At 41.5% G+C, this 24,792-nt stretch overlaps 1 protein-coding gene across 1 annotated transcript in view; it reads right to left on the bottom strand.

Annotated features, from left to right (window-relative positions):
- Positions 1–13,755: 13,755 nt before the first annotated feature.
- LOC103356361 (RNA binding protein fox-1 homolog 3-like) overlaps positions 13,756–24,792 on the bottom strand; it is a 77,239-nt gene continuing 66,202 nt past the window's right edge. The window contains exons 8-12 of the mRNA XM_008280466.1: positions 23,843–23,975; positions 21,907–21,946; positions 19,457–19,515; positions 16,106–16,184; positions 13,756–13,840 (exon numbers count right to left, since the gene is read on the bottom strand). Coding sequence (XP_008278688.1) covers positions 13,796–13,840; positions 16,106–16,184; positions 19,457–19,515; positions 21,907–21,946; positions 23,843–23,975 — 356 coding nt within the window. The 3' untranslated portion in view covers positions 13,756–13,795. The remainder of the gene's footprint in view (positions 13,841–16,105; positions 16,185–19,456; positions 19,516–21,906; positions 21,947–23,842; positions 23,976–24,792) is intronic.

Genomic DNA, 24,792 nt, shown 5'->3' with positions numbered 1-24,792 from the left:
AAAAAAAAAAAAAGCACTTAAAAAATAACAAAGCCAACAATTTTCTTACACCAAACTCGACCACTGATGCGGCTACCGACACTACTAACAGCGAACTACTTACATTAGATCATTTAAAACGTAGTCAATATTTTTTACATATTGATCAAAAGTCTGTGATGAACCCACAGAAAATTCTAAGGCAATAAAATGTGTTTTTGTTTTTTGTTTTTTTTTAATAGTCAACTACAGCTCCCATGAGGCTTAGTGAGCGAAGCACTATCAAAAGGAGCTGTGTTCACGGGAGCTGTAGTTGTTGAATGAAAAAAAATAAAAATAGGACAAAATACCTTCATGCAGTGAAAGCTACTAGAACAGGAGCAAACCTGTAAGCAGGATGGGACTGTGTGACTATTTATTACCACACATATGTGAGAAAAAAAAAAAGTCTGGGAGCTGTATTTTCTCTCTCCCGCTTTTTTTTTTTGTTTATTTGTTTGGTTTTTTTTTTGTTTTTGTTTTGTAGTTTTTAACATTTTTCCGCCCCCGGATAACCAAAAGAAATCCAAAGCAAGTGATCAAAGCACTAATTACTGCAGCTTTAATGTGGCCAGATGGCATTTTTTATCACATTGTTTTCAGTGTCTACCAAACACCTATTTGCTGTAAAGCTTTATACACATTTAAACAAATAAGAGGAAAAGATGTACCATATTATCTTACATGTTTCGTGTTGTACATCGTTGTTTTAACCGTGAAGTGCTGGAGAACTGCAGATGAAAATGAGTTTTGAGCTAGCTTCACTACGATACTTAAAATGACAACATTGCACACAGTCCCTTACTACTATTCTTACTACTACTACGGCTAATAATAATAATAATAATAGAAACAATGTAAAATAACTACTTATTTTAAACAACTGTACTGCAAATTAACAGTTACAACTTGCCAACCATTGGCTTCTGGTTTAAAAATATAATAATGTCAGTTTGCACAAACTAAAACCTAATATCTGACATGCATGTCTGCATCACAGTCCCATAGAAATGCTACGTATTCACCTTTGACATCAAACACAATAAAAATGAGCAGAGATGCAGCGCAAATCTCATGAACAGACCAGAACCGAACACATCGTGAGAGCAAAGGTTGCATGTGGAGCCTAATGCCGACGTGTCCTTGTGCCTCAGAGCTCCATACGTCAGTGAGCCCCACTTCCCATGAACACACCCTGTAGTTTGTTCAGTTCCACATACACCGCCACAAACACTCTCTAGAGCACCAAATGTGGATTAATCCGCTGCTGAACAGTCCCTGTGAAATGCATTTAGGTTTGAGTAATGCTTGCTAAAAACTACAGATGCCAGCTGCTTCCCTTTTTAAATACTTATGTCTTCAGTAGTAACCGAAAGACACAGTCAGATGTCGGAAAAGCAGCGAGAGACAAACTCTCACATTGTTGGTTTTTGTCTTTTCATGAGATTTGTTGACAAAAATTAAAATACACCATAATACCAGCCTTATCCTTTCAGATTTTATCAGCTAGCAGCTAACTAGAATAAAGATAACAGTGCTCTCTCTCCAAAATGTGCCTATCACAAGTGACATCAAGTGTTTTTGTTGCAAAATGCATAGATAATTCAGTGGACAAAATCCGACCATGTGACCAAACCTTAATGTTCATAAAACCAAAAACAAAAAATCAAATAAAAACAAAAACTGTGGCTCTTTATCTCTGCCGATTAAATCGACCTTCAGAGAACTTCTGCCTCCCGTGAAGTTACCACCAAAGTAAAACTCCAACCTGCTCCTGAGTTGTTTCTGACCCACCACAAGTCTGTAGTACTGTAAGTAGGCCAGATGAATCATGTGACTCTCAGAAACAAACCTACAGGTATGAAGATGCTAAGCCTGAATATGATCGCTGCATGGGAGAACAAATGACCGACTTTACCCCAATTAGACTTCACAACAGTTAGTTGCCATGATATAGATACTCTTTGTAATATATGAGAAGCTGTCTACAGATGAACAGAGGTCGCGTGGGTAGGAGCCCTGATTCAGAACAAGTATATATTTTTTTTTAACCTGAAATAAGATGAAGTTAATCAAGAAGTGTGAGGTGAGATTTACTGTACAGGATATTAACAGTACACACTGTAGTTTTGTACAGGAAGTCAGGAGCTTTACCTAGTCTTACCTTCTTGGAATAATTCACACAAAACCACTACTAACTTAGTAGCGTACCCTGAACTCTCAAACAAAGTTGTGCTTCACCCGAACCTGCTCGCCTCTGATGAAAAAGAAAAGTTTCTTCTCAGGGCCAGCAGGTTATTTCCAATATGCAATAAAACCGCCCGCCCACCAGGGTCAGCATGAGAACAGCGGTTCATAAACCGAGGCTGCTGCAGGAAGCTGTGAGCCGGGCTTCATCAGCGAGGCTCGTTATATTAGCAGAAGAGCAAGCTCTTCCTCAGCAGTGATGAGTGAATAAAATCTGGGTCACGTCAATACACATCCGGGCTCCGCCATCATCACTGAGTCCCGCTGTCTCCTGATCAAAGAGCACTGAGACTGTGTGTTCAAATCATACTTTGGTTCAAGTAAGAAAAGAAAAATCAATATTCATAAACTTTTTATCTGACACCCACAACACCTTGCACTAATTAGCAAGTCTTTGCAGCTCCAATGAAAGGGCCAGAATTACTGCAGATGTGATTCTGTTTCTGTAGTGTCTGTCGGCTAAAAGTAGGATGCGATGTTTTGCTCTGGATGGGGCAGAAATGCTGTTTGTGTGTGTGTGTGTGTGTGTAACCTGCTGTTAATGTGTGAGCATCTGCACAGTGTGTGTGTGTGTGTGTGTGTTTGTTTATGTGGTAAAGGTGGGTTTCGGGGGGAAGATCAGTTCACACTATCACCATCACACTTTCAATCATAAAACACATGATCACATGTTACAGTAAATATCAGGGACATATTTAGTTGGAGGGGGGTCTGATATCTATGCTTGGGGGCCAGAGGCTTTCCTGCCCACCCCCTCTATTCCCTGACATCACCACAGCCCATATAATAGATATGTATATATATTTATATACAGAAAAAGAATACATACTTATTGGACACCCTAGACATTAAAGTACATTCAAAAACTGAACCAACATTCTTGATTAAACACGTTTACAGTGACTCTCCTGATATAAAGAATTAAGGTTTCGCTTCCACCAAATTAAAACTTTTTTTCCTGTTTAAAAGTTTTCAGTGCTGCAAAAGAAAACTAAACAAAAAAAGGAAAAACACACAAATAAATATTCTCAGAATACATTGACAAAAAAATTGACATATTTCAGCCCTCGTTCCTTGATACCGTTGGATGGGCACTACTGTATTTCTATAATGTTTTATCTAGCGACATAGTCTATATGCCTCAGGCTTGTGTTTTGGTTATGCACCTGCTGATGTTGTACAATGGGATTATTCGATTATAATTCAATTTGTTACATGGACATTGATGAGTTATTCTCGTCAGGTGGAAACGTGCATCCTTGGTAGTTGTACGCACCTTATCATCGCGTTGGTCTGATAGTTTGTCCGTCGGTGCAGTGACACAAAGGCTTGGGCTCGGAGTCTGGCAGGTGAGTTAAGTTGGCGACTTCTGCGCCATTTTCTCTAACTAGTCCTCAGTCAGTGACCTCTGCTGGGGCGTGGAGAGGGGCAGACGGGGAGGCTCGGCTTTTGATACCGTCTCACCGTCCCGCCGTGGTTCACCCCCCCCACTCCCCAACGCTGTAAACCAGTGATGCTGCCCATTGGGGAGGGCGGGGATGCCCAATGGTGCTGCCAGGAGTAAGTGACATCACGACAGTATCCACGGGGGACGCTGCTAACAGTAGGCGCTGGAGGCCAGTGACACCGCAACAAGGAGGAAAGAGCGTCATCACCGGCCCAAGAAGGAAGGAAGGAAGGTAGTAAGTCTGGAGGTCGGGGAGGTTGGAAGGAAGAAGGCGGAGCAGTGAGACCAGGAGGCTGACCTTTGACTCCACCCACAGGAAGTACAGCGTAGAAAGTGCTTCTGCCTGGATGCCGAGCTCTCCCTGCCACCTTTCTTTTAGTTTTTTTGTCTTGTTTTTTTTTCTGTTTCTTTTTTTTTTCTTTTTTTTTTTTACATGACCTCGGCGACAGAGCAGTGTGCCATAGAGAGAGGAGGGGGAGCTCCTCCCTCCTCCTTCCTGCATACCACAGAATCAGCATCAAGGGCCAACTGTTCATCTCCCTTACCAAAAAACATAAAAACAGATTTGTACATATATACTGCTTTATACACACTTTTTTTTTTTTACCATTGTAAATCACAAAAGTATAGAAAAATAAAATGTTTTATAATAACGGGACACTTTTCCTTCTCTCTCTGTCTTTTTTCTACTCGGCAAAAAGGTGGTCCCTGGTGGAAACTGGCTCACTCCGTCTGTCAAGTTTGTGGCTGGTTTGACACCGCTGCCGCGGCGCCACTTTGTACGCCTCCCGTCTTCCCTCGCCAGCCTCAGTAGGGGGACTCCTTCTCGTCTTCTTGTGTTATTTTCTTAAAGCTAGTTCTCCTCTCTTCGTTGTTTTCATCTGTGATGTCCATCAATACTGAGTACAGCTCTTCATTTTGTATTTACTGGAAACAGGGGAGAGAAGTGGGGAGACTGGTAAATATGCAGAATGTTATGCTTCTGATACATATTGAGAGGTGCTACGAAAAGTCAGTGTGGAACAGCTCAGTGCAAGTTTAGTTCTCTCTGAATAAGTTTTTAGGGGTGAGCGTCTTGTCATAGAAAGTATAAGCTTGAAAATAAGTAAACATATGGGATAATGTATGGAATAAACAACACACACTTTTTTGTTAAAGTCCTCCCGCCCCAACATTTTTCCCCCCGTCTATGCAATGTACACTTTTACAAGGAGAAAAAGTTCACAGCGACAGAGTCAAAAAAACACCCGAAAGGAAACAACGTTTAAAACTCGAGCGCAGAAAGTTTGAGAGCAGAGACACAACAGCTTCATTCAGTTTTCATCCCGCTCTTGTAATGTGGCATAAAAGAAGCGGGAGCAGAGGCCTTACGCCTGCCAAAACTAGTGCTACTGCTCTCCCCAGAATAAAGATCAGAGTGAGCTGTAATCATACGAGTGGAGATCGGCAGTTTGGCAGTGCAAAGTGAAAAGTCTCAGTGTAATGGGGCTGGATGGAAGCAGAGGAGAGAGGGGCGGGGCCGTGTGGGTGTCGGGGGCAGGCGAGGCAAGGCAAGTGTCCCAGGACCCTCGTCATGACAGATGCTCGCTAATTCGGAGTGATCTTCAGCAGCTCCACAGAGCTTCTGATGAAAAAATAAGTAAATGAAAGAAGATGAGGCTTTAATTTCAAAACGGCTTTGTAGTGCGTTACCCCGCCCGCCCAACTTCCAACCCAGAGAGACAAACAGTCAAACATGTGGCGTCCTCAATCAGCGTCCACCCTGCCTCCTCCTCCTCCTCCTCCTCCTCCTCCTCCATCCCTTCTTCTCATAGAGGAACCGGCCCCGAGCTTTTCCACATCCTCTATCTGTTCTATACCTCAGATTTACTGAGCGCTCGCTAGGGACCCGCCATACAAAAATATCCACATGCAGTCTTACAGCTCAGCAGGGAGGGAGCACAATAGCGCTGCAGCTACATATAGTCCTCGCGGTCAGGCAGCCTAGAACTGAAAGGACTGCAGACACAAATATATTAATCACCCACGGATGTGAAGGATTCAGGAGAGGGTTAGCTCAGGTATTAGAGCCTGTGCTTCTTTCAGTCACCGTTTGTGGAGTCTACATAGACCTAGTAGTTCTGAGCCATGCAGATAGCTTTGGATTTATTTACCCAGATAGATTTCTGAGGCATCTGTAGGAAAATGTGGTTTGTGCTGCTTACGGAAGTTCAATTTTAATATCTTCTAAATTGCTCACTTTGTCTTTACTTTTTACGTTGGTGCAGCTGTCCTTACTGCTGCATGCAGTCTACATACAATTAGGACAAACTCCCTGGTCATGATATAACACCTACAACTTTCACCATCGTGTGCATACATCTGTCGCAGCATCTATGAGCCCTTCATGGCTTGAACTTGTTGACATACACTGATATGTGACTTCTGCCGCTCAGAGCTTTGTGGGTAAGAGCGGCTAGAAAAGCATGCTGGCTGGCATGTTGCAAAATGTGACGGATGTAGTCGGACATTCTGGTGTTTCTATTGTACTGCATTTGGGATAGTGTGTATTAGCATAAATTATAGCCTTTACTGGGGTACGATATAGTAAGGAATTATGAATATTGGAATGCACCTCTTGCTGTTCCAGAAACAGTTCAAATGTGATGGCTAAGAGAGTCAACACAATCGCCATTTTGCTTCCATTTCAGGTTTGATTTGAGCTTATTTCTGTTTGGATTTCTACAATATTTCACCATATCTGAGTCGTGTGCTCTGTCAAAATCATTTGTTGTCACCACCTAAGGTATTAGTAGTTGGTGGCAATTTCCATTTTTTTCCCACCACTGAGCCAGATGCTGTCCTTGTATCTAATACTGCCAAAAAGCCCGTGTTAGACAACAACAGGACTATTCACGTTGATAGAAAACATCCTCTGACTTTGACGAAGCACAGGCCACATCGTACAGCTAATATTTCCAATAACATACTATCACAATGTGTTCTGTTTTTGCTTCCAAATGAGCTATGCGTTGTCATAATAATGTTTTCATGTGTTCATGTTAAGCTGCATTGAGCTCTATTTGTTGCTATCTGTATGGCCAGATGCCACTAAGATTTGTTAACAAGAAACAAAAAAAGCACGCACATTAAAATAATAAAAATTAAAAAAAATATGCTGTAAACCCCTCAAATTGACAGCAACAACATCCACGTGTGAAGGCAGACATAATGTTCTTATAACTGCTTTATTCTGACACTCAGAAAACAATCAGAGGTTACTTATATGTCACATGTTGACAACAAAAATAATTCATGAATAAAGAAAAAAGGATCATAATAGTATACTTTTACCTATGAAATTAACCCAAAAGAAAATTACTTTACACCTTTCAGACAATATATTCTCATTATAGAAAGTACATAGAATTCAAGAACAAGTTCAGCTGAATTGAAAATACACAGATAACCCCACTTCATATAGGAATACATATAAAACAGTTACTCAGAGAATCGTGATATAGTGTGTGTGTGTGTGTATATACATTTAAATGTATTTACAAGTACCGTAACTTTTTTGCTTGGTTTTCTTTTGTACAAATATTTTAGGTGGATAATTAAATTCACCTGCCAGCTTATCAGGGCTTCGCGAATACTTGTAAATATAAATGATGCATGAAGAGTATTTTTTTTCTGCTGATATGTAAACGTATCTCAATACTACTATTAATAAATACGAACAAATGTTTGGATCAAAGAGAGGTCTGGTTGCATATCAAGCTGGTTGTGGAATACAACGAAAGCAAACAAAACCAAAGAGTTTCAAAGTGTTTCTATTTTAAATTCACAAACGTTGGACTTACTATAAGCATAATAAAACGGCTCAGACCTCTACAATACTGACTGCAAGTTATTAATATGATATATCTTGAACATTTAAGCCTTGATAAGCTGACATTGAAACAGTTAAACAATGCTAATTTTTTAACTTTTTCTGTAAACTGTAGACAAACCCGTGCAGACTGATAGGAGCAATAGAAAATGACAATACTCAAACTCGTCCCATTAATAACATGACAGTAGAGGAGAGTGTTAGAAGAACTGAAAAGCATGAATCCCTGATGGACCCTCACAGTGAGATGTTTGTGCATTCACAAACATACTTCCATTTTCTCTTAATTGCATCGCAGATGCTAATGCTTTACAGTGTTATTATCTGCAGCAAATTATCGTATTATCAGACTCCGATGACTAGAAGAATTCAAAAACAAACTGTTGGAGCAGTGCGAATCACAAGTCAGTTGGATAAACTATTATTAAAGTTGTAATCAATTTACAGTCTAAAATGTCAGTTTTATGAGGCCAGAGTCTCAGTTTCAATTATTCAAGTTTATTCTAAACTATCTACTTATGTTCATGTTCACTACTTGGGTTTTCCTTGTTTCTTGCGCTCTTTAATACAGCGTTTCGCACAGTAATTTGAACATGACTTTGCTTTTTTTTTTTGTGTGTGCTTTCAATTCATATCAGCACAATTTACTTTAGATTTTAAACGAGTGTTCTTTGACGTCCTTTAAAAAAATAATATGCTTCTGACTTGATGTGATACGCTTTTAATTTTTGAGCGCAAGTTATGAATTCAAGAGCCGAAATGAATAATTAATATTAGTTTTGTACCATTTGATGTTAAAAGCGGTAATTCAGATTAGTGCATGAATGCTTGATGGATGACTTAAATGATTTACAGTCAGCCCTGCGACTCAGTCCACCGTCGTGTTGGAGATTGTAGTTTGTGGTGATGTTGCAGATGGACTGAATCATGTTTTAAGATGTTTTATAATAATACTAATAACAATAATAATACTGTAAGTGCAACTCAAGGTTTATACCATTAAGAGTTAAGAATAAAATTTATAAAAAGACTAACAGTAAAACATGAGAAAATTAGGTAGAAAAGCTCATTAAACTAAGTAAACTACACAGAGCTACATAAAAGCAGCCTGAAATGATGAGTTTTTGTGTCAAGCTGTCTCTGCTTTGACCTGCTTTAGACAGGAGTTGCATCCGTACTTAAGTAAAAGTAGATTAATACCAAACTGTAAAAGTAATCAGTTACATGTAAAAGTCCTGCATTCAAAATGTCACTTAAGCTATTAAAAGGATTTAGGTTTTATAATAAAAGTGTTAAGAGAAAATATACTCAATGCAAAAACGATGTCGCTAGAGAAACGAGCTATTTAGTATCAAACTTCAAATTATGATTCATTTCATTATAGTTTAATGCGATAATAATTTTCTTAATCAAATATTTAGTATTAAAAAAATTGGAAAATAAAGACAAATACTGTAAAGGTTTATCAAAATACTCAAATCAAATCAATCAGTTTTCTCTCAACTGATTCATCGACTTATAGAAACTGTTGGGTATAATTTATTAGTAAACACACAAATCACATTTTTAAAGTTTTTCATATGTTTTACTTGCAAAAATCGTATTTTTTTCAAGTGACTGGAGCCGTCAGACAAATGCAGTGAAGTAAAAAGTGCTGAAAAGAAAATACTCAAAGTGCATGTATCTACAATGTGTACTTAAGGACAGTACTACTACATTCCACTACTACTAGTAGTAGGCAGCAGTTCCTCGACTCTGAGGAACATTTAAGAGAGCATTAAGAGAATGTTAAGGATCTAGAGGGGGACACGCTCTATAAACCAAAAGCAGAATGTTAACATGGGTTCTATCTGAACAGGGCGCCAATAGACGTGCCTTTGAAAGCAGCACTATGCATTGTCTGTGTTTAGTTAGGATGAGAAGATGTTCTGCTGCATTTCAGATCATCTCAAGTTTGTTCAGAGATTTACTACGGGAGGCCTGAGAAAAGGGCACTGCAAGAGTCAAGTCTGCTTGAAATAAAAGCATGAATGAGTTTTTCAGCGTGTCTCAGAAAGGAAAGGTTGCATGCGGGCGATACTTCTGAGATGGTAAAATGCATTTCTGGTGATTTTTCAGGCTGCAGTCAAAGAAAACACAGAAGTTTCTTTTTTCGCTTCATGCTTTGTGTTTATAGCCAGCTTTTGTCAATGAGCACTGAAATGAGTCTGTAATTCTTTAGCACCAGTGATGAGGACCTCAATTTTGTCGGTGTTAAGTTGCAGAAAAATTTGATTGATTCAACAAGACGGTTTACCAGCTTGTGGTATTTAAGGAGGAGGAAATCTACGACTCGACTTTCCTTTAGCAGCATAGGCATGAAAGGGAATTTCGTGCTCTCTTATTGTCTGCATATGTATGTATGGTGGCCAAAAATAAATAAATAAATAAATAGGGACACCTTGTTTTGTCTCTATGATAACCTGGTGAGTTGTCTAATATTTAAATTAATTTTCATGTAGCACCTATTTGACATCAATCTTTACATTTCCTTCTGGTGAATGCAAAAGCATTAGCACATGCACCTCCTCTGCTCTTTTAAATAAGGAGACCAAGTGGATCTCCTTAACTAAAAGCCAAAACAGTCCACCAATATGTAAAATGAGGAAAAGTTCAGCGTCTTGATCGTCAGTGTATGACGGTAGAATTCTGATATTGTGATGTTATTACAGGGACTTAGAGTGAAGTCATGTCAAACTGTTAGCTTACTGCAAACTACAGTATGGTAGCAAACTGCATTCACTCCCTCCATCCTCTCCTCCCTTGCACACTCGAACACAAACATTCTAATGCATGTGTGTATATATATATATATATATATATATATATATATATATATATATATATATAGCACAGAGGCACACACATTCAGATCAGAAAGCAAAAAAAATCTATTTCATTCCAGTCTAGCTTACTAATAGTGGTCACTAACTGAACACCCACACATGTACTCTGCTGCAGAGTTTATATCAGAAACTCCTCTCAAATGCTCGAACCAGCTTTTCCCATTTGAAAATGGTAAAAATAATATTCAAAGTTAGTTTTTTTTTTTTTCTCTTATAAAAACCCCAAATGTTGCGTGGCATACGTACTAGCATATAAAAGGAAGAACAATGTTTGTTTACCCACATAAAGATTTTTCTTTGACTCATGAGATAATGGGTTAATTTTCTTTCGTTTTTTTTTTTTTTTTGATATACAACAATATATCATTTTAACATCTTGACTAAACATAACTAGCTGTATATGATACTTTTCTCTTTTTTTTTTTATAAATATGTTACATCTCAGAAAGTATTGAAAAAAACATGAACAAATAAAGTGCAACAAACAGATTTCTTTTGAGACCACAAACACTTTTGTGAGTACATATAAATTAAATATTATTGGCAATAGCTTTGAGTCGTATTTCCATAGCTGCACTGAAATCTTGACAGCTAACAGTAGCTACACAGAGATTTTTTATTTTTAAATCCACCTCACGTAGCACAAAGTTGTAATAGAAGCCAATGCAATGACTGTATGTCGACTAAGAGGCGAGCACGTCTGCACTCTACACACATTTACATTGTTTCTCCTAACTCCTGGGTGCTTTTATATAATATCTTCCTGTACTTGTGTGTGAATACAGTGTAAGATGTGTTATACAGTATATGTCTACATATATATAATACAGTAGTCTGAATAAAGAACAACAGTACAGTCTTATTTTTATCGTCCTCTCTTAGGGTCTCTGCTTAAACAAAACTCAAAAATCAGCTCTTGTAGAAAGCCGTGTTGCAAAGAGGACAAACCTGCTGGTTGTGTTAGAAATGAAACTGTCCTGCCTGCTGAGAAGTAAGTAGCACTGTATTGTAATTTGTGAGTTTCAGTTAGCTTATCCTGAGGTAAAACATTTTGTGCGATGGTAAAAAAAAAAAAGACAAAAGAGACTAGTGACTTGTCGAAGAACAGCCCTCTGTCAGGTTCACCCACCTCTGTGCTGTGTCATTGCTGTGTGTGTGAGTGGATGTGGAAGATGTTTGGTGTTGCAGTACGTGTTGTGTAGAGATCATCTGCCGTGGTGTATTAGTGAGGATATGCGGCCGTGTCTTCTGCAAATTCACTTCATATGCGACTATTCTGCGGTTTAACAGCGCTGCTTTGGGGGGACATACACTGCAGAGCAACAGAAATCTTTGCACGTTCTAATGTACGTTTTTGATTAATGGATGAACCTATTTAATTAGCGAAGTGTGAAAAAACATTTATTATGAGTTCCCAGAGCAAAAGGTGACATCTTCAAATTGCCTTGAAAATCTAAAGTCAAAAGGGATTCAACTTACAATGAATAAGAAATGGTAAAAAGCAGCCAAGCATTATTTTTTAAAAAGCTGGAACCGAGTTACCTCCCCAGCGACTAATCAGTTTAGTTATAAATCGTATTTACAGGCTGCATAATTATTACTGTGATCAATATTGAACAAATTATTATCACAATTATTAATTCATTTTAGGGACAAAATATAAATAAAATTCTACCGAAATGCCTCACTTGCTGAGACAATGCAGTTTACCAATGGTCCCTAAATGCCTCGCACGCCGGTAGTGAGCGTGCACAGAGACGCCTCTAGTCTCCCCACTCTGCAACTCTATTCCCTGACAAAAAAAAAAAAAGACTTTACTCTGCTGTTATCTGTGAACAGCGCATTTCAAACGTCATTTGATTTTTTATTGAATTGTGGGAAGCCAAATTTGTGATTTACATTTGATTACCTGTGAAGCCCTGCAGGCTAACGTCCCAAACTGGACTAAATATTAGAAAAAGCCTACAGTATAATGTGCTCCACGACAACAACAGTACAACTTACAACAGAATTAATTAATTAATTAATTAACATTACAGGACTTAATCTTTTAAAACAGATTATTACACATTGTTTGTGAATAGCTCCTTACAGGGGCTCTCCACTAATGCTAGGTCCACCGTTCTGCTTACAGAACTATTCCGCCTGTTCCGTGCACTTGTAGAATGTCTTTTGTGGTTCTGGAGGAGCTTTTTTTTAAAGTATTAGAAGCACTGATTTCATCGTCTCAGCTTGAGCTTGGAGAAAAGACGTTTACGAGAAGAGGATCTAATAAAAGACGAGTAACCCTAAAGTAATTTTAGGCGGCTTAAAGCACATGGTTCATTTAGCCTGTGTTCCCTCGCAATTGGTCCTATGGAAAGCTAAAAATAGCGCCGAGCACGAGATGAGATGTGAACAGAGGCTGCCAGTGGGAAAGGCAAATGTTCATCCCCATATTTACGTTCGACTGTACTCGTATGAATTGCTACGCAGCGTTACATTTCCCCCAAAACACACCCGTCGATGCAGAATAGTTGCACATAAACGCGCCGTAACTTGCAGGAGACTGGGCTGGCATATGAGCATTGTGAGTCCAAGACAGGAGTCTGACCTTCATGACCCTTTACTCTGCATGCTGTCATACCACATAGTACAGCTTGTAAGGCTCCACTGCAAGTGCACAACAGTAGGACACTCCAACATTAAAAAAAAAAAAAGAACAAAAAAAACAAAAGCAATCAGAGCAGTGCCGTCTTTGAACTAAGAATTACCAAGGCATGTTAGTGAGACTGAGATCTTTATTTCTACATGTTACATGGAAGATAAATGTTAGAGAAGTAATTAAATGGGATGGATCAGTGATCAGCGTCAACCTGATTCCTTGTTTGTTCATCATAGAAATGCCCCAGTATATTCTTAGTCAGATGACAGCGGCTGCATACACACACCTCTGAGCATGCACCATGCGTGCTGCAGTAGGCTCACATTGGTTATGGTGACACAGCACCCATATACAGCAATCAAGATAATGCACATGTGCATAAAAAACTTTCCAAAAGAAAACCAAAAGCACAAAAATGAATACAAAACAAGAGCAGAACAATGATGACATCAAAAAGGTTGTTGTAGAAATATCGGCTTGAGAGGGTGTCAGGGGAGGGGCTCAGCATGTGGACCTGGAAGCTTTTAGTTTGATTTAGCTCTCCACCAAGGACCGGGTGTTCGCTTGTTTTGTGTTTGTCTTTTTTTTTTTTTTTTCTTTTTTTTTCTTTAAGATTGTTTTTTTTTTTGTTTGTTTGTTTGTTGGGGTAATGTCTCTGTCTTTTCTCGCTTTTTTTCTTTCTTTTAGTAGGGAGTGAAGCGACTGTACCCTCCTCTGTATAGGCTAGCCTGCAACATCAAAGATGAAAAAGTACCAATCAGTATTCAGGTGACAGCTTTAGTTGGTTTCTCTTTCTCCACAAATTTCCTTCCTTTTAAGTTATTGAGTTTTCGTATTGGAGTAGCTGTTTCAATACGGCAGCATTCATGAGACAGATTGATGGTTTGATATATTTAAGCCAATAACTGCTTTTGTTGAATGAAACGCCTAATTGTGGACACTGTGAGTGTGTGTTAGGAACAGGGTCATCAGAATTTAAAGCAGATTTGGAGCTTAGTTCGTACAATTCATAGAAAGGAAATAGTTTTTAAATATAAGAGCAAAAAAAAAGAGCACTTTCTTGGAAAAACTATTATAATAATAATGCTGGGCCAGGGCTTACATATTTTATTTAATTACATAAAGAAATCATTGTAAAATATTGTGTTTTTTTCCCTTCCTTTTAGGACTGTACCCCTATCAGAGATTCAACCAAAGCAGAATAAGTTCAGAGAGGTTTAATCACAGCTCCTTTTCAAGTCTAGCAGAGGTGTCTGCACCTTTCTGGAGGGGCAAACCACCACAGGATATTAGCCCTTAGATTTAGCACCATGCTCAAGATATCTAGGCCAGACACACATAAAGCATGCAAGTGGGCCTATGCATGCACACCTGCACATGCACACACACACACACACACACACACACACACACACACACACAGTCCCTCCTCTCATCTTTCGGTGGCTCTGCCGCAATTAGGAATTCAGACAAACTCCAAAGGCTACTGAATGTCTTCAAAGGCTAATTTTGCCTAATTTCAGGGAGCCCCTCTTGCTTGTACAAAACTTTCATCCATATGAGATGCTTCTGTAAGCTGGAAATGAGTAAAGAGAATTTCCAACCTCAACCTCAGAGGAACTAATTATTGTATAGCTTTTAAATGCAAAAATGACTCCTCTCTGCTGGAGAACCATTAATCAAATATGATTAAAGAATTAGGAACCAAACTGGTCTTTTCTCTTTAGCTCAGGAGTTTATTAGATGTTGGCCTCAGCACAGCCTGTCTCCCAGTAGCCTCGCCATTTGTTCGACACCACACGAACCCACACACCCACACACACACACACACACACACACACACTCTCCCTCTCGAGCCTGTGTTAGCTCCCTGAGCTCCCAACACACACAACATTAGCTCTGATATTTTTAGGGGCCAGATCCTGTCGTCTACTTTCATTGAACGGACGATTAAAGTGTCAGCGAAATGGAAGGAAATTTGGAGGGAAAAGAAGAAAGAATAAAAAACATTCAAGCACATTTTTTAATTAAGTAAATGAAGAGGGAAAAGAAATGTCTTAATTAATGAAAGCTTTTAGCTAGCAGCTGCACCGGGGAACTGTATGCTTTTTTTTTTTTTTTTTAAACTTTTTTTTTTTAATGCTGTTGAAAAATCGCATGCATGCCGGAATGGTAAATTTGAATCATTTCTCAAACAGAGAGCATGCCTCCGATCGAGCTTGTGGGCAGGAGAGGAGGGCGAGACAACTCCCTCCCTCCGTCTTGCTCTCTCTTTTATGTCCCACGGCACACTGCTGCATGCGTTTGATGGTCCTTAATCTCTAGGTTTGGTCTGTGAGCCTGGTCCCATCCCCTCATCATCATAAAACAAAACCAAAGAGAAACTCTCTCTGTTTCAAAAAAGATGCTCTTTTATTTATCGTCACTTTTCATCTTTGATGTTACAGTAGCTGCAAAAGCTAGCTAAAAACAGACATTAACAATTCAACTTCATCCCTTCAAAGTTTGGTTTGGCTGAATGGAAAAAAATAAAAGATGATCCAACTCACTCTATAGTGAGCTGAGCGATGTAGAATGAAAAGAAAGCTTGAAAATGTCGTCGTTATGTAAGATGCAAAGTTTGTGTGGGAAAAAAAAATAAAAAAACAAACAAAAAAACACTGCAGTGATCACTCATTCTCATTTCAGGAAGAACTTGTGTCAAATCAATATTGCATGAGGTGAGCTCGCGTGGCATAACATAAGTATATTGCACTAAATGTCGGAGCCAATTTCCGCATGCCGGGCTTTCATAGTACTGCTCAGCTCCACTAGGGTGTGCCAGATAGCATGACAAAAACTAAATCAATTAATGAATAATACATAAATAAAAACCAGTGACCACTACGGTTTCTGGTCTTTATTTTTGGAGTGTGAGTTGTGTGTGTGCTAGTTGTGTCATGATATTTGAGAGAGGGTGCGGACAGAAACAGGCGGTAGCCTCATAGACTTACCATGGTCCCCACACTGTATGTGGCAGCAGGGCCAATTGTGTGGTGATAGGGGTCTGCTGTTGCATAGACTCTGCCATAGCTGCACAGCGGGAGACACAGAGAACACAGTCATTGATCTATCATTGACGAGGAGAGCAGAACATTTATGCATGCTTGTTTAATGCTCAACCCCTCAAGTCAACTCTTTCAAGTCTCTAACACAATCAATTATTTTCCTCCTGGCCTCCTGGGCTTCCTGCATTATACAAGGTGGTTCAAAAAGGGGAGTTCAAAGGTTGGTGAATTATACTTGTCTTTTCATTGTCATCTTGATTAGGTGGCTGGAATAGGTAATGAGCAGCGAGAGACAGAAAGAGTAAGATGCAGAGGAGGAGAACACAGTTGGTGCTGGAGGGCTTGGTCTCTCACCCTGTTCTTGTTTACCCAGGCTGCACACTGGGCTCACGCCCCTGTCTTTTCATTGTTGCTGGTTTGGAACTAATCCTTCCAATTTCCTTCTGAGACAGGACAAGATGTGTCTGCCTTATTTATTTATTTATTCGACTTCACATATTCCTCTATTTACTTTCTTTCTTTCTTTTTTTTTTTTTTTCCAGTGCTTGCTTGCAAATGAGGGTCTGCACGGAGCAGATAAGGCACACCCAGCCAAGGACTGAGGGCACCAAATCAACCAGGAATAAAAAAGTGGAGAGAGGAAGAAATTCTCCTAAAGGAGACAACAAGACATACAGCATTCATGCCTTTTGCATGAGCTACATTGAGTTATATAAGATCTAAATATGGCTCGGCCCATTTAAGTCCGGCAGCACCCAAGGTCAGTGAGCAGGACATGAAATCAGAAAGGCTGTCTCGGCTCCTTGGGGAGGAGGCCGGTGCCATGAGATGGTCAGGGGAAGTCTCCGTGGTCCTCTTATCTTCAGTGAGCACCGAACCCCACAGGCCCTCTACGGCTAATATATCTACAAAATGACTCTCACCAGAGTGGCACTGCTGACGACGGGCAGGTCAAACCACCCTGTGCAATGTCACCGAGCCTCCACAGAGCTGATTGGAAGCCAGCAGGGTCTCTACAATGTGACTGGCTCCTCACAAGGCCTCCTTGATACATCAGACTCACTGGTATGAACTCTGTTTAGTTACTGAAAGGGCTTTGGTAATGCAGCCTGTGAGCACTGTGGGCTTTTCGGATAATAAATGTTTCATATTTTACAGGGGTTTCACACGCCTTCCACAATCCTGGTGACCTCTTTTTTATGATTGGCTGACTGCTTCACGGTAAGTCTGATAAGGTATTGCTGAGACAATACCGACAAACCCCTATTGATCCAATGGGCATGACCGCTTATTCAAAAGGAAACAAACAGACAAAGCAAAACAAACAACTTGGGGGCGAATTATATTAAATCTCAGAGAAAAGTATAGGCAAGAGAAACGGGAATTAAATCACTCAGAGGGAAAAAAAAAAAAAAAAAAAAAAAAAGCTGCTGTCCAATTTCTGCTCTCGCCGAGCACGGCTGCTCATAATTCGAGCCGCGCCGAGGCCTGATAAATCTTACATTATCGATATGATCTTCAGGCTCTCAGGCAGGGTGTACGTTATCACAAGTGACATGCTCAATCCTTCCCAGATTAGATTCCCAAACCAGCCCACATCCCGGCTGACAACGGCTTTCAGGGGCCGAAATGAATCAGCGACGCCTCCTCAAACGGAGCACACCTGAACCAGAGTGACATCACTCAGAAGTGATAGAGTTCCTGCTGGTCCATCTCTCCCTCGCTCTGTCTCCCTACCTCTCCTCCACAGACCTGAGGCCATTCATAAATACCGCAGTGATATACCCACTCTCCCATCACAAGCAGAGAGTCACGACATATATCACTGCTTTTCTCATCGAGTCCAACAAGGTTAGTCTTCTTTTTTTGTGTGTTCTTTAGCTCCAAGCTAAAAAGAATATGGTGGTTTGCCTAATAGATAAGATAACTCGAGAGGAAGAAAACCTCAAGAAACCTAAAATAACTTACATAGAATATTGTAAAATGCAGGTGAAGCAGCCCTCATTCATCACATACATTCTCCTATCATCACGTCTTTATTTGTGTTGCTTTTTGACAGGAAAACAGGAGTTATTTAAAGCAAAAATCCACCTTTTGCTTCTCCTCCACTGTGATACTCATTGCATTTTGTGACAAAATGTATTTAGCAGGTTAGTTGCTTGGTTGATAGGCTCTGATTCAACCAAACTGTAATCAGTTGAACAATCACTGGTTGTACTTTAATAAGGGGAAAAAAACGCTACGTCGACAGCAATCCAGGATTGGTCCATTATCTTTGGCAGCGGAGGAAAAGACTATCTGTGAATACCCCTGTGTCTTTACAACTTTGACCCCGACCAACTTAATGGAGACTTCTAGGTCCAACTTCTTTAGCCTTTACTGACTTCTGTGACATGGTGTCAATTAGTTTGGAGCCAACTCCTAGTCAGTGGTTCAAGTTGTGAAAATGCTGGGATGTTCACAGGTATTCTGTTCCTCCCGCTGCCAAAAGCAATGGATTAAAGCTGGGGTAGGCTGTACTTTTTTGTAGAATCACTGCGCAAAACACATGTACTAACTTTTCATTGCATTCAAGTGGTCTGAGAGGAAACTAGTGTTCTGCACTCCTTGGCTTTGTTTTCAGGTTTTAGAAAATCAAACCCATGAGGATAGACTTCAGCCAATCACAGGGCTTTTCACTTAGATCAGGTGAGAGACTATAATCAGTAACAAAGCCCAGCTTGACTCTTTTATCCATGTTTTGGGCACGACTCCGATTTCTGCCCACTGCAGCTTCAATCCTGAAAGATTTTTCGTCTTACGAAAATAATATCGACAATTATCTGACCAATGAGAATTTGGTAGGATGAGAGCATATCAACCAACCAGTCAACCAAGACACTGCTGCCCCACTTCAGTCATTATTTGCTGCTCTATAGTGGATTTAGTTTCATTGTGCACTTGTGCAAAACAATCATTTAGGAGGCCGTTACTAATGATGATTTAATTTTTAAATCTGTCTTACTCCTTGACAGCATATTGTCCATGGAAATAAGAAAAACATACCTAAAATAGCAAAATGGATCCAAGATATCCAACTAATTAGGTAATGCCTGTGGTCTTTGTCTTCAAAGCCACTACAATTAAATGAAGATTCATGTATCGATTTCTGATACTATCCAATTAATAACCTATTAGATCCGGGACAGCTGAAGCATGCATCATTTTGTACATTCGCTTGTCTTTGTACATCAAAGTGGCACAACCTCGGTTTCTCAATGCAGCTCATTTACTTAAAGACAGGAGAGGACTTCTTACCTGTCACTGTAAGCAGCGGTGGTGGTGGGCTGGGCAAATCTGTATGCTGCATAGCCACCCTGTAAAAATACCACAGTATTAATCAATGATTAAGCACAACCTGCACACAGAAAGGTTAGATCTCAGAGACACAAGGAAACAACAATACAGACATAGAGCTTTAAATTGCCTTAATAGTTAAATGTCACTGCACAGTGTTTTGGTCATCAGCCCACATTCCCCAAATGCAGGTTCCCTTGGAGACACCAGAGGGTGCTGTTTGATATATGGTGTGTGAGGCAGGTGGTGGCAACAGGGGAATGAGTGATGTTCTGAGAGGCAGCACATTTGGGGGAGCAAGTCATTGTCACACTCGAGGCTCATCCGAGTAGCAGCAACGGCATAGCTGAGGCCACGTGAGGCAACTCCCCAAATTCAGCCCATTTTTAGATTGAGGAGGCTCTGCTGCTACATTATTGAAGATCCCCTTTTTTCCTTTACACGACCCCCCTGGCTCACAAATGAAGTAAGAAGGCAGAAGACGGTCGGACCATTGGGGAGTCAGGACCGCTGTATTCATTTGCCAGAGTGGGGAAGGAATTAAAGACCTCATTGTGGAGTGCTGCTATTACTCTCTTTGAAAAATGAAGCTGTTCTCCCACTGTTTTTCTATTAGTGCCAGTGGAGTGTGTGCCCATCTGTGTCCATACGGTGGATAGGTGGCTTTTAATAATGCATGTTTTCATTCATTTTTAAACTCAAGGGGGAAGACGTCCGATGGAGAGCGGTGCCGAGAGGCAACGGTGTGCGATGGTTGCCACGGCCACGACTGCACATGGAATCAGGTCAGGGGCCATGGCGATTGAAACCCGCTCCCCTGATTCTCCTCGAGGGTTTTCCATGGGGACAGGAAGTCACAGCACTTGAGGCAGATGACTTCCTGTGGGACGGACATGCCTTGGGACTGTGCTGATTACAGCAACAGCCCGAACAAACACGGACCAATAAATCACTCTCCCACATTGTCAAATCCTGCACACAGCAGTGCAGCACATTTGTTATTTTGTCGTGGAGAGTGTGTATTTGTGCAGTCATGTATGCGTGCGCCCGTGTGTTTCTACATGGAGATGCATGCATGCATATGTATTAGCACATGCAGTGTATGTAGTGTATATTTATATCTGTATGCATGCGGTTCCCCTGTCTGCTAATGCATTCGCAGGTCGTATATTTCAAAAAAGGAAGCTTTGACATATCAGCCAGCTGCTTCTGACAGGAAGCCAGTGTCCACTGAATGATTGTATAGGACACTGAGGGCTAAGGGACGGCTCCCTCTTGGTCACTCGAGACCTTCACGCACACTCAGCCAGTCTGAAGCAGTGCAGTGACCATTGCCAAAACTAATGGCAGTAAAGCACTGGGGGCTGCCCTGACGGGTTGAATGATGGACCAACCTGGCCAGGCCTTGGTCAAGGGACATCAGTGTGCAGGACTTAGCTGGAGGTGGCTGAACGAGTGTGAGAGACAAACACCATCACTCAGAGCGCAGCCCGGGTCTCTTCTATGGTGGTGGGTGTCGCTACAATAAAAGCCAGTGAAATACAGTCCTATCATGTGGGCCCGTGTGTAAGTCATATATCACTTGGGTTTAGCATTTCATTCCCAGACACTGGTCTTCGTCAGGGTGAAAGTGAGAAGCAACTGTCACTGCTGCCGTGCCCACTGTCATCTCGCTATCTCAGCAGACGGCGGCAGCAAAAAAGAGAAAAAAAAAAGAAAGTAGCAGAATCAAAGGGACAAATTACATCCCCCGCAAACGTTTGGACTGATGTCAAAGTGGGGCAGCGTGGTAATTTCAGCATTATCTCCACAGCGTCCATGCTTTTTTCTGTCAAGGACGACGTGCAGCAGGGCCAGCCTCTGATGTGACCCTGCCTGCACGGACAGCTCCAGAGGGACGGCTAATCCCTTTATCTGCTGCTCCTCTTATCTCCCACATGGTGATGGCTGGGAGGAACCAGCTCCACTCAGGCCTGCACAGACCCCCTGGGGCAGGCAGGGATATCCCAGCCAAACCCTCCGAGTGAACACAAAACGCTAAACAGGAGAAAGGAGGAAAGAGGTAGCGAGTAGGAGGAGGAGGAGGAGGGGGACGACACCTCAAAAACCCAGACAAATCTGAAGGAAGAAATGACCTAACTTGACATGGGACACTGAGTCAGGGTCTGCCTCTCTGCCAAAGTCTGAGATCATAGGAAGAGAGGAGGGAGGAGCTGAGGGGGTTTTAAATTTTGTTGTTGGGTTTCTTGGCACAGTAGACAGAGGCCTAATCGACGCCGGCTTGGCAGCGAGGCTGGGTGAAAGCTGGGGGCTGAGGAGATCACGTTTTTGTCTCCAGGGCTGGGCTTCTTGTCTGCTTTACTTCTGTTTCATCTAAGCAGGAAAGAAAAAGGAAAGCAAACTGTACTTACATAGATCTCTGCACCATAGAAGCCATCTTGGTACACCACCCTGTGAAATTATGGAACAAGAATGGGGAGTTAGTTGACTTGGTCTACATCCTGCCTTTCTGAATCTCAGCTCTTGCCATTCTTCCTATATTGCCCCATTTGTGGGTCTATGGGGTCAGCTCTTTGCAGCTTTAGTGCACTGTACCACAAATAATGAATGACACATTAAACTGAACGGTGCAACTGTTTCACATCCCTGTCCAATTTTCTGCTCTGGTAAAATTGTTTGTCTTTCCAGTTGCTGCGGTTGTTGTCAGGAGGGCTGGTGGTGCTGGGGAGGGGAGGGGAGGACAAAAGAAGGCAGTGAAGGAGCTCCGTCACATGACTTTGCTATATAAATCAACCAGCTGCCAACGGTAGCAAAGGGCCCCCGAGTGGGAGGGAGGGGAACGGGGACGTGGGATTTCCAGTCCCGGCTTCAGCGGCAAGTCCCTCTGCAGTAAGACGGATCCTGATCTAATCACAGATAGACAGCTATACTGGGCCCTCGGCCGGCCTCCGTCAGACCTCTCCCACGGCCACACAGACCACTGCTGATAAGAGACGAGTGTGAGGCAGGGCTGCACAAAGCCAGGAGATCAGCATAGGCCCTGGTCACAGTCCAGTGAGATCTGCCCAGTAATACACTATCTCAGCTCTCTACAGCTCTCACTGTGGCTTTGTCAGTTCTTGCTTTGTCAACATACAAATATAAGGATGGGAGGCGTTAGCGCATATACGTAGATACGTAGCTTCCCCTGGAATAAGATTCTATTTGTAGTGGTAGCTGACTGGGGGAGGTGTACCTGGTGTCAAATCAGACTGTATAGAAGGTGCTCTACTTCAGCTATCTCAGTTGCTTTATGTACTTTTTGACAAATAAAAGTAACAGCCACTGCAAAGCGATCAAGTTACTGTAATCAGCCATAGTCTGTAGCTTGGCCCAAATTTCAGTTTAACAGTTATCCAAATGTTTGCACTCTGTTTGCTCGGCTCATGCAACATTACGATGGTGCCTCTCTGCTTTTCCTCATCACTGAGGAGTTGGTCTGGTGTTATGCCTCATTCTGCCTGCCTGCCAAGAACTAGGGCTGAATGATCATATTCTCCAGACGTAAGGAAACCTGCTTGTTTGGTACAGACTGCAGCAAAAATTGCATCACCATTTTTTTTTTCTTTTTTTTTCAGTGGGAAAAGAAGTGCAAAAATCACCAGTCCTTCTTAAATCATTACTTATATCACAGTATGTGTCAAAATAATTTTATGTTTTTCTTTAAAAGCACATCATTCAGCCCTGCAGAGAGCTACACCTCCTTTGTGGGACTGTACACACCTAAAGGAAAAAACTACCGGACATTGTAATGACATCTAAGGCAAAGTACTGCTTGTAAACAATGTCATATTCTTTGTGGGGCTTATCAGTCATAATAAATTATCCAAACCCTATGGTTTATGAATGTTTAGTGTTGTTAGACTGAGGAGTAGCATTCTGGATATGCTTCATTTGAACCTTTCTGAATTTCAGTTCATTATGAAAGTGTGGCGTGCTGCCACAGTCTGGGTAATTAATGGGAAACACTAGATACAAAATACTCCCCAAAGACCTGTCTACATAAAAATATGAAGCAGGACAGTAACAGCTGATGGCCCGTATTATTAGTTTAACAAACTTAGCTACATTAAACACCCCACTTTTCTGTTCAAGTACAGCATGTAGTCCTCAGACATAATGACATAATTCTTAGAAATTGTTAAATTATGACTACCACACCAAAACTTAGCTGAAAAAATGTGCATACAAACACATGATTGGAGCAGTTTTGTTACAGTCTCACTGTGGTATGAACACAACAAAAACTGCCATTGTCTGAAGTGCTCAGTGCTGTTTCCTAGGTGTCGGTTAGAGATTCATACTCACGCTCCGTAAGCTGGGATTGGTGGTGGTGGTGGGGCTGTGCGGAATGTGTTGTACACAGCCCGTCCCCGTCCCCGCAAGTGGGCACCCCTATAGGCCACTGTAGCGCCTGTGGCAGGGTAGGGAAACCCTGTTACTATGGAAGAAACACACGGGAGAAGAGAAAATGACTTTCAGAAAACATCCTCGACTTGGCATTGCTTACCTTATGACAGAATACATTAGAGAGAGACGTGTGGCACTGCTTTCCCTATGACAGAATGCATTATGGGGACGACAAGGAAACAATAGATTTAATCTTTTCTAGGTGCGCCTCATCGAGCACTCTCCCCTTTCCCAGCTCGCTGCTTTGTGCCGTACTCAGCAAGGATCCACATTTGCTGTACGCATCCTTTCCTGATGCCTGGTGAGGGGCAGCCTTGAAGCCTAGGCAGGTAATGGATGCAATACCACTAGTTTCGCACCACGGCTTTTGCATAGTTTAGACACAATGGGCTAGCAGCGAAGAGAGCAGTGGGAGGGTGGACGGGGTAGAGGTAGAGGGCGTTTCTAGGTGTTGGGTAGAGACAAATGGGAGGTGAAGGTTGTTGAACAACCTGACTAGATGTTCAGAACTTCCCCAAGGGGAACTGCAGCAGATGGGCTGGACAGCCAAGGCCCAAACCTCAGCATGACCCCCATCTCCAAACCCATCTGGGACCATATTTAGCCAATCACACAGCTACATACGTCCTCTGCTGATGGCTACCAGTGAATGAGAAAGGGCCAGTCGGGGTGAAAGGCTTCAGGGTGAGCAGTGAAGGGTTGGTGCGATGCCGCAACAAAATGGTCACGGTCACAGATTAGAGGACAGCCGATGTGATCGTCAGCTCTCCACTTAACCTTCAATCAGTCCAGTGGCTGTCTGATTACAGGCTGTGGAGGTGCATACAAACACACTGATCTCTAGACGT

Source organism: Stegastes partitus, unplaced genomic scaffold, assembly GCF_000690725.1.
Source record: "Stegastes partitus isolate 25-593 unplaced genomic scaffold, Stegastes_partitus-1.0.2 Scaffold195, whole genome shotgun sequence".
Classification (NCBI taxonomy): Eukaryota; Metazoa; Chordata; class Actinopteri; family Pomacentridae; genus Stegastes; species Stegastes partitus.
Note: the sequence above shows the minus strand (reverse complement) of the source record. Positions and strands in the feature narration are given on the sequence as shown.